This window comes from Alexandromys fortis, unplaced genomic scaffold, assembly GCF_014885135.2.
Source record: "Alexandromys fortis isolate MF-2015 unplaced genomic scaffold, M_Fortis_MF-2015_v1.1 scaffold_50, whole genome shotgun sequence".
In the NCBI taxonomy this organism is placed as follows: domain Eukaryota; kingdom Metazoa; phylum Chordata; class Mammalia; order Rodentia; family Cricetidae; genus Alexandromys; species Alexandromys fortis.
Genome location: NW_026067932.1, coordinates 7641409 through 7652499, shown reverse-complemented (window position 1 = coordinate 7652499; position 11091 = coordinate 7641409). Strand labels below are relative to the sequence as shown.

Here is an 11091-nt window from a genome sequence, read left to right as displayed (position 1 = left end):
AAAAATATTTATTTATTTATTTGTTATGTATACAATATTCTGTCTGTGTGTATGTCTCCAGGCCACAAGAGGGCACCAGACCTCATTACAGATGGTTGTGAGCCACCATGTGGTTGCTGGGAATTGAACTCAGTACCTTTGGAAGAGCAGGCAATGCTCTTAACCACTGAGCCATCTCTCCAGCCCCCGAAACCAGGTCTTGAAAAATAAATAAACAAACAAACAAAAACAAAAACAAACAAACAAAAAACCACAACCACAAACATGGCCAGGACTGGTGAATATCTGGTGAAGAAGGACGTCATACCCATAACATTTGGGGCTTGTCTGAGATTTAGACATTCAACCAGATTCATTTTCTTTTTCTAACTGTTCTTGCGACCCTGGAGGCTCGTCGAGTCCTGGAAGGCGAGAAATTGGACAGGTCTAGTGTTTGGAGCAGAGTTTTCAATGCCTAGATTGCGGGGAAAGAGGCATCAGAAACCCTCCGGAGGTGTAGGTAAGGATCCTGTTTGTCTGTAGTCCGCATTTGTGGGACTAGTGGAAAGGCTGGATGCAGCATTAATTCCTGAGTTGGAGGGAACACCACTGGCCCTTGTGGGAAAAGCTAGGTGGCCACCAAATATTTGTTTTTGTGCGGTCCACCCTGACCATGTCACTGTCCTGTCTTTTTAAGTTACTGTTTGATGGATTTGTGCTTTCTGATGTGTCCATAAGTTTGTTGCAGGTGTTGCAGAACCGAGCGAGAGAGGGAGCGAGCTAAGAGAGAGCAGAGCTACAGCGCCCTGAGCTGCGTACACACTCCACTCTGGCTGGGGGGCGCTCCACTCGCTCCTGCAGCGCCCTCTGTCTGTAGCCAGGGGCTCAGACATCTTTAAGCCTTTGTTTCGCTTTACTCTGGTCCCTTCAACAATCACCGGTTTCATCAGGACTCTGGTGTCTTTTAGGTATGACTAATATTAAAGTGTTGTCATATGCTGTTATACTTCAAAGAAAACATGACTCTGGAATTGGGCTATAGCCCCCTGCCCCAACCTCTAGACCCAAGCATGCTTGTTTGAAAGTTTCCTCCAAATCTCTGTCCTGTGTCTCGCGGGCCACCTGACTAAGTGACAGAGAGAAGAGAGCCGAAAGCAAAGGAAAGACGGACTGCTCCCTGTGGGGTTATTGCCACTCATCGTGGGCTTTTCAGGATTTCATTTAATTCTCTAAAATGTTTGTTAAAGTATGACTCTCATCTCAAGATTTGTAAGACGAAAATGTAAACTTTCTGTACGTCAAGATCTGAACATTTATTGGGTGTGATTAAGGACTTGTAAAATTGGTAACAAAATGTTAACTGAAAACTTACAGCAACACAGTTGATGGTTGAAATTTATACATGGGTAATATTTTTTTTTTGGTGAGTTACATATTTATTGGAGTTTGAATACATAAAAAGATAAGTTTTCCTACATGGGTAATCTTAATGTATTACAGCATACTGTATTCAACTCTTGTTTAAAATAAGTGGATTTTAAAAAATAACAGCGGGTCTCCAAGATATTTTGGATTGGGCTGGATTTTTGTGTAGTGATTCTTGTCCACAGACTAAAAATAACAGATGAGGCTGGGTGGTGATGGCACATGCCTTTTATTCCAGTGCTCAGGAGGCAGAGGCAGGAGGATCTCTGTGAGTTCGAGGCCAGCCTGGTCTACAAGAACTAGTTCCAGGGCAGGCCCCAAAGTTACAGAGAAACCCTGTCTCAAAAAAACAAAAAAAAAGGATGAAGACAAAAATCACAAAAATGAGGCTTATAAAAAAAATTAGGATTTAAAAGCAACCTGTTTGATAACTAGGAAATTAAAACTATGCTTTATTCATTTCTATGCAATGGAAAATACAAATAGAAAACTTTATACATAGGGAATATAGGCAATCCTCTACAAATTTACCTTTGTAATGGTCTTTGATAAAATGCCTGAAAAACCAGAATTTTTTTTTTTGGCGGGGAGACAACCCTAAAAAGGCCATGCCTGTTAAAAATGTAAGTTTTATTCCTCAATCAAAGTAGTATAAATGTGGTTTGTTTACTGTGTTCAGTAACTCTTTGCTTTTAAAAATAATGGGTCTTCTAAATGTCTGTCAGCTCTATCTCAGAATGTCAGATCTCTCTCAGAATGTCAGCTCTATCTCAGAATGTCAGCTCTCTCTCAGAATGACGTCAGCTCTATCTCAGAATGATGTCAGCTCTCTCAGAGTGATGTCAGCTTTCTCTCAGAATGATGTCAGCTCTATCTCAGAATGATGTCAGCTCTGTCTCAGAATGATGTCAGCTTTCTCTCAGAATGTCAGCTCTGTCTCAGAATGACATCATGGGTTAAACCAAAATGTTTGTCCTTGAAAGTTCTCAAAATTCATTGAGTCTGCAAATGACACCGGTGGCCTTTGACATATTCTTCTAGTAATTTTGCCAACTCTAATTTTCACTTCAAAGAGAAGGCTATTGCCAGACGCCATACCTGAGCTAACAGAATATACCAGCCGAAGACCCTGAGGACTAGGCCTGACAACGACATTTAAACGGATCAAGACAGAAAATGCTTGCAGAAGCAGAACCGAGTAGGAAAGCTCCAGAAAGGAAGTTGTCTCAATGAAACAAAACACAGGTGAATAGAAATTAGCTTGAAACTATATGTAACTTCATTAAGATTTAGCTGTTTTGATAAACTGAGGCATCCAAGAAACTGTGATATTCTATAATAATACACTATGAAAGGATCAAAAAAATTTTAAGGTTCCCAATCTCTCTGTGGACTTTATTTATGGTTTTCCAAAACTCCCACTCTCTCTATGAGCTGCATTTATGATTTAACGTTTTATTTTGGTACTAAAAGAGCTTCAATTCAAGAATTGTAATTTTTAAGGCTATTATTAGGATATGCAGGTTAATAGTCACGTTACAAATGAACAAATTCTTTAATGTGCTCAGAACTATGCCTATAGTCACACTAAGAACAGATGTGATGTGTTTGTCAGGGAAAAGCTTTATTTACCCCTCTATATATGTTTTCAAGGTTAAGCCTAAAACAAGCAAAGTTTATTTAAAGCCAGATAAACTTAATAGATGACCCTCAAAAACTTGTCAGAGACCTGCTGAATACGGTGCTTAAAGTATTTAATGAAAAGGGCTTCCCATGATAGACAAAATGCCAGCTTGGAGTGGCAGTCCTAAGATTTCCTCCAAAGAAAGACCAGTCCTCCTGGATGGTGGTAAAGGCAACCACGGGGAAAAACTGTCCCTTGCCTCACCCACCTCACGACCCAGCGGAGACTGTGGATAGTGGGATACTAGAGAACCCACCACCCCTCTTGGCCTCGTCGAGGTAGGCCAGTCTCCCAAGTTCCTCACCACAGCAGAGTGTCTCAGATCTTTGGGGTCTGGCAGCCAAAGGCTGATAGCAGGCTAAGAGTTAACGCTGCCCTGTGTGACCACTGGAGACTGAAGCCATTCTGCCACCATTGATATTACTGAGCACGACCAGGAGACTGGGGTCGTAGGGTCATCATCCAGGTAGCTGGGAAGTCTCTGTCATGTCATTGATAAAGAGACCACCCGGTTTGTACTTCCTGCTCGAATTTTCCTTCTCAGATCCCTGATGATGTTGAGGGCTAACCGTAGCTCTACAGTTTAGCAGCTGCTGCCTGGTCAAGGCATTGCATGTGTGAATACCGGGACTTGCTTTTCTAGAGCTACTAGGTCTCCAGGTGAGAAAGGAAGCTCACAAAACAGGCTTCAATGTAACTTTTTTTTTTTTTTTTTTTTTTGCCATTCCTCTATTTAAAACAACTTGCTTTGCACTGGCTGCTCTCAAATTTGTGTCTTGTGGTAAATGATTGAATGGAAAATGGGAAAGGTTTGAGGTTTATGTAAGTTGTAAGGGTCTGAGAAAATAACTAAAAAATCAGTAATAAGACTGGAGAGGCGGCTCAGAGGTTAAGAGCACCAGCAGCTCTTCCAGAGTCCTGAGTTCTTTCCCAGTAACTACATGGTGGCTCACAACAATCTGTAATGAGATCTGGCGCCCTCTTCTGGCCCGCAGGAATATATACAGACAGAACACTGTATTCATAAAGAAATCTTAAATAACAATAATAATAAAATTTAGAGACATATGATTTTAAGTCTTCAAAGGATCAGAGTGTTAGCATATTAATCGATGGAGTTCTGATGAGTTATTAATTTGGCTCTGGTAAAGCACTGACTACTGTCATATTGACAAGGTCAAATTTTAAAACTTCCTTTGGTTGTTTTCTAAGTATCGACTAAAAGGTGCTTCTCGTCGTGCTAAAACATCTCTTTCCAATCTATCTATCTATCTATCTGTCTGTGTGTCTACCTATACCTATGTCTATACATCTATATCTATAGTCCTCTGGATAGAGGAAAGAGTGTTAATGCTTTTAATCCAAAATCATTTTTGAGCCCCCACTCTTTCACTATGACTCAAAGGCGCTGGTCTACTGCTTTTTCAACAATTTGGATTTCTGTAAGCTTACTAACAGTAGTAATGCTACTATATCTAAAGCGCTTATCTCTTTTTGTAAATTTTAAGCTCAAATGTAAACTTCAGGGATTTGTGATGTGGTCGGATGGACTCCAGAGAAGCTCCTCTGTCAGTCAACAGCCTGAGCTGCCCCACCTACTCCTTATTCTAAACGTAAGGTTTTCCTAAACTTTAATTTCTGTCCCCAGTCTACATCTGTCCCAGGATATTTCCACTTGACAGACACCATCCAGAGATCAGTGAAATTGGACTTCCAAATGTTGAGGGATGCTAAGGGTTAATTTTTGTGATTTTTCTGGTCTCTTACAACTTTTTCTGTGAGCAAAAGTGTGCTTTGCACAAGATGATCATCCTGCTTGTGCATAGACAGAATGCCACTGTGTTCTTTGCTCTTAAAAGCCCCTGGGTGTAGACCTGCATAGGAGTAAAAGCCTCTCCTCTGTTAAAATGTATCTGTGGTCAGACTGGTGAATCTCTGAAAGAGCCCGGATGCTTAACACTAATGAGCCCGGGTGTTTGCATGAGGACTGTACATTATGACAGTCAGCTCTTCATGTCCGTGATTCAGCTGCTAGCACAGTGAAATTATTCAAAGGAAAATCTGGGGGTGGTGACTTTTCCTCCCCTATCATAGTTCCCTGAACAGCAGTGTAACGACTGTTTACTTAGCACTTGCACAATCTTTTGGCTTATTTTGTACTGTAGAAGTCCAGAGGTGATTTGAAGTACACAGGAAGAATCATGTAGATTAACATGAACACCGTGATTTTGAATATAGAGAACTTGAATGCCTGAAAGTTTTGGTACCCACAAGGAGTCCAGAGACACCCTCTGGAGCTTAAGGGACTGAGAGACAACTGTTATTTTGGAGTGACTGGGGGTATAAGAGCAAGGCTAGTAACAAGTATTAATACCCAGGAAGGCAACATCACCAAGTAGTCAGAATAGAAAAAGAGGGAAGCCATCATAGTTTGACCATAAAACAGTTTTCTCTTGAAATGTCCAGATGCAACTACAGCCACTCAGACATCCATTCGTCCCTCCCTTGCTGAGCCCAGAGGGCGGCTCTCACACTCACCGTCATCTGGAGGGGAGAGGAGGAAGTGTCTGAAAACATCCTTACTGGATGCTATGGGAACATCTGCAAGCAACAATTTACTCAGGCTTGGGGGAAACCAGCATGTGTGGTGGCAGGGGGCGTGTTAAGAGAACAAACAATAAAGATGGGGTATGGCGCACTTCTACCCCCTTCACCAAAACTCAGGAAGAGTGAAGAAGTTGCTAACACGACTATGGAATCGTTATATAAACATTTATCAACAGCTAGATTTTTAAAAAATGGTTGACTATCACTAGGACTGGCTGCTTGGGCAAATAGAGTAGATGTTATGGGAAAGTTTGGTAGCATCCTGGCCCCGAGACTTTTGCCTCGGCTCTGTCTGAGAACCCGACTCCAAACTTTTATCAGCAAATACTGTGCTATTTCAGCACACGTACTGCAGATTCATTGGGCCACTTACGAGGTACAGTTTCTTTTTTTTTTTAACTGAAAAAAGAAAAGCCTGAAATATAAAGTGAAGACACCTTTTATCAACTTTAAATGCGGAAAGAGGGTCTAGGTTCTCATGTCAAGTCGGCCTGTATGAAACAAGTTTGATTTAGAAAAATTTATTAAAGCCATTTTAGTGTTTCCCACCTGTGTCCCCAGGACTCAGGGGGCTGTGGCAGGAGGCTAGCCGCGAGTTTGAGGCTAACCTGGAGCACACAGTGAAAAGTCAGTTAAGAAAGATGGGTTTTTCAGGATTCCATTAATGGTGTGTTATGTGGGAAAGAAAGGCACTGTCATCAACTGAATAACGGCTTTCCCTTATTCTACAGTTGGCTTCTTAGTAAATGGCGACGAACTGAACAAGACTGTAGTGAGCAAAGTGTGACAGCAAAAGAGATTTCGTTCGCTATTTTTAATCAAGCAATCTGTGCAAACAATCTTTTTCCTTTCTTCAAGGCTAGGCAGAGAGGAAATGACCACACTTGGGGGCCTACGAGAAAACCAGAAAATGCTTCCCTTCTCAACCAAATTTCAAAGCAGTGGTGTGTGCAGAGGCCGTGCCCAGCCCTCAGCACTCCTCAGGATTGCTTGATTGCAAGTCCCGCAGATAGGAATCGACTATGTTTGGAGGCACGCCTTGCAGGAGGAGCCTGCAGAAGGACAGCCCGCCTAGAGAAGACAGAACAGAGAAAGGAGAAGTTAAAGACGCCCACGCGGAAGATGACCGAGACAACTCTCCTGTCTAGCTGCCTGCTGATGGGGCCAGTTTTGTTCTCGTTCCACTCACTCAGTCCCTGCTGGAAATCTTCTCCTGGCTTGGGTACATTTAGAATGTAAAGTGCTGGCATCTCAACAACAGGAACAAATCAAGTCCCTGGCGGACCCATAGCAATTTATCCCCTCTACTGTTGTGCAGCCTTGGCTTAAATTCTAATGGTTTGAGAGCGCATGCTCTTGGAGAGGGCTTATGAGTCCCCCACAAAGGACGTACAGCTTCCAACTAAATGGCTGCAGGTCATCCCGAGAGCCATTTCCCAATTCATCAATGCTCTGTTTGATTAAGCACAGAATATTCTGATTCAAGCACATTGGAGAAGAGAAACGTTTGCTTTAACCTCGGCCATCAATACACTGTGCCAGAACTAGAGCCCATACCTTGTGAAAGCAAGAGGAATGCCAACTAGTTTCTGTTACCTACCTTCTGAACTCCTGTTATATATTTTTAAAAACCGAAGTATCACTTAAGAGAAAACCCACGAAACCAGAAGCCTGTACTACCCTTTAAATGGATGCTTCACTTCTTGAGCAAACAAAAGCAGCATGCTGTTGGAACAATCTTAAAACTTCTTTAATGCAAATTTGAGAAACTCATTCTCCTCAATAAAAAGAAAACAACCAACCACATCACATATTGGCAGCAACGATGCCACTTATAGACACGTCCATTCCTTGATGCAGAGAAGTCAGAATGCATGGGTACCACTCACTCATGGGCATCCCATCCCCGGAGTCATGCTCTACCACATTCCACAACTTGCTGCATGTCAAGGAGAAATGGGGCGAGGGATCAGTGTTAGACGTTAATTCCATGACCCAGGCATACATACAAATTAAAACTACCAAGTTAGTAGGTCCTGATTTCATTGGATTATGAAATGAAAATCATGCCATACTCCACAGGCCTGGTATGGCTTATGACATTCATAAGCTTCATATGCTAAGACCATATGAAAGCTTACCTTAGGTGACAACAGACATTCAAAAATCCTTACTGTGCTACAACTAAGGAAGAGAGAGAGAGAGAAGATGTGAGCATTAATACAGGGCTGACAACAAAGTGAGCGTGGTGGAGGTGGAATTACGGCCACGATTATGATCAGGTGATCTCATTAATCCTTAGTCGGGTAAATGACAAAGAAAAAACCGAGGGAAGGGCGTCACTTCAAGAGGATCATTAATACATATAAAATTAATAATACGCATAACTACTTGGCTAGAATAGGTGGCAAAGCTAATCTGACTTGTGAATATTTATGGTAAAAGCTTCCAAACTGTTAGCTTAAAAATGCCCTACAACATATATATATTGTGTTTTTCAACAAAAGAAAAACATAAACCATATTTAAAAACGTTAGTGTTCATATATATATGTTGAAATTCCAAAAGGCAATTATCAGGTGTAAATATGAAGCAAGTGTATTTTATAATACTCTGTTTGGGACGGGTTGTATGGAACTGGTCTAAGCAAGTCCTCACCTCAAGCTCCAGTGCCTGCGCTATAACCTACAGCAGTTCAAAGGCAGAATGCTGCTATTTTATTTTCTCTTTAGTGCTGATAGTAATCTAAATTCAGAAAGCAAATACCACACGTTCAGCATAGGTCCACATGGGAGTTTAGTTCAGGTTGTGCGCCAGAGAACTCTTAATTAGCTCTTCCAAGTGAGAGTGGGAAATACAATAGGACTTTTATATGTGATGCATTTTTCGTAAGATCCTAGACTTTTCCTTCCTTTTAAGTTCATACGCATATGGAATAATGTGGCTACCACAGGATATCCAAACTGTCCAGTACATGAATAGGTTAGATACTCTACCAGTGAATTTGCACTAGGAAAGTCTTACATAGGAGAGTCTCCGGTTATGCCCGTCTTTGTATCCTCCCTCACAGAGCATGCTCCCTTCACAACTTAGCAGGTGGGAGGAGCTCAGTTTCTGAATTCCATCATGAATATAAGTTCCCTAGGCTGAAAACTATCTTCAAGGACCAACCTATCATTATACACTTGAAAAGCAAAGACTTTAAGTAGATGTCCTTATTTCCGAAGGGCTTTTTGGGTAGCCATACATAAACCAAGGTTTCCTCAAGTGCCGCTCTCTGACGCTGTGTTTGGGGCCAGCTGGTCTGTCTGCTGATGAAAGGTGTTGGCTCTGCATTAGTTAATATCCTCGGATAATTTGCCTTCCTCGCTCATGGCATAAGCGCGGTATGCCATGAGCGTCTAAGAGTCACAAAAGCGAACGAAAAGCTCAGGCTTTACATGCAAAGTGCGTTTTCATGTAAGAGGAATGGAACGGAAAATCAAAATATCCAGGGGGTGGGGACGTCGTGAACCTGTTGCTGCCCCTCCAGGGAGACTGGCTGTCCAGGGGTATTTACTCCTTGATATATCACTGCAGAATTAGAATATTTGGACCGTGTTTATTTATGCTTAGTTGACATTCTTACCCTTTAATACGCAGCTTAACTCACTTTAAGTAACCCCTTAGCAGATAACAATCTGACGACAGTCTCTCAGCTATGCTTTTAGTACCAAAAGCTTTTATCAAGCGAGAAATCACAGTTGATACCTCATCGAGATTTGTTTACAAGAGAATACATTTTCCTCATTGCTAAGTTCAGTCCACTCAACTGACTATAATATTACTAAGAACTGTAACATCCACATGCATGATATCAAATATTGAACCACGTAACGACATTATCGCTTTATGCCCTTATCGTTGTCACTTTCAGGGCATGACTGAAGGACAATTCTTTATTTTGCTTTTTGGATGATGTTAGAAATTTACCAATAATACCTTGAAACATTAAAACTAGAGATTTAGAAACCTGACGAGTTGTACGTGTGGCCTAAATCATCACTTCTTTGTAAGGGCTTTCTCGATAGTAAGCAGTGGAGGTTTTTTAATGAATATCATTGGCCCCTATGCTTAAAATAGAAGCATTTCTCTTATCACTCAATTCTGGATTACCGTATACCTGAGGGCTGGCAAAATTTGTAAGAAAAGTAAAGAGCAGGCTCTTGATCAAGACGTATCTTATGTACTATTAAACTAAACAGGAGGAAAAGGGTCTTTTAAAAATACCTTAGACATTTATCATGACTATAAAATACATATTTACAAAGCCAACATTTCTACTTTTAGGTTCTAACTGCTTCATCATAGACAGACAGGAAAAATAAAGCACTGTGGTTATCAGAGGATAGAAATAAAATAATGAGAGAAAACACATTCGGGTCGCATCTGGTAGCTCATGGTGTCCCAAGGTAGAATAAACTACTGTCAATTTGTAAGAAATGTCATTAAGATGACAATCTATGCTAAGATTTTTTTTTCTCCTAAATAAATCCTTATGTGTTTTTCTTGGTTTGCATTAGTTGTGACATTTCTTAAACGGAATATAAGCCTATAGAGGAAAACTCTTTAGTAATGTTATACTGTAGGTAAGCTGTATCCGACACATGTCACACACTACAGTAACAGTACTGCTGTCTATGCATATGCGTGTATATATATGTGTATGTATGTGTGAAGTTTCACAGATGACTACAGCAGTGTGACCTGTTAGCTGCAGTTTCAGTAGAGAAGCGCTCACACGAGGCCTCCATTTACAGAAGGACTCTGTCACGGAAGCAACAACGCCTTCACTTCCTCACTCCCACAGCGCCGCCCACCTCCATTTCACTGAAATCCATGTTCCTTTCATTAACAAGAATTTTTAAAAATGCCAGAACAAGTTAACCCAAATAGTCACATATCCTAACAAAGGGCACAAGTGAGCAAGTAGACGGGCCCCTTCCCCGTCGATCCTGCCCAGTCTCGGGCATCCAGCCAAGTAGCTGGGATTTGCGGTCAGAGTTTCTGCAAGCCGCACCGCTCCCTTTAACGCAAGCCTACAGAAGAGATCTTAGGTGTTGTACCTTTCACCTCCAGTTTGCACTCGATCTCCACCGTCCCCAGGTCGTTGACTGCTTTGCAGCAGTAAGTGCCTCCGTCATAGGGGCTAGGCTTGCGGATCTCCAGGGTACAGACTCCTTGGTTGCTGAACATCCTGTATCTTGGGTCATCCACGATAGCCACTTTGTTTTTCATCCAGGTGATTTTGGGCTGCAGGCCAGATAGAAGAAACTCAAGTCAAAACCTGTTTGTATGTGGCATAGGAAGAGCCTCTCCGACCCAGGGTTTGTATTAGCAAATTAAGAGCTCCTCTG

General features: G+C 41.7%; 1 protein-coding gene across 17 annotated transcripts in view; it reads right to left on the bottom strand.

Annotated features, from left to right (window-relative positions):
- Positions 1-76: 76 nt before the first annotated feature.
- Positions 77-11091, bottom strand: part of Mybpc1 (myosin binding protein C1) — an 82509-nt gene continuing 71494 nt past the window's right edge. For 12 of the 17 annotated variants that reach the window (XM_050145767.1, XM_050145768.1, XM_050145772.1 and 9 more), the window contains 2 exons: positions 10801-10987; positions 1268-6766 (listed from right to left, as the gene is read on the bottom strand). In XM_050145767.1, coding sequence (XP_050001724.1) covers positions 6666-6766; positions 10801-10987 — 288 coding nt within the window. In that variant the 3' untranslated portion in view covers positions 1268-6665. The other 5 variants (XM_050145777.1, XR_007592408.1, XM_050145778.1 and 2 more) reach the window with 5 other exon arrangements.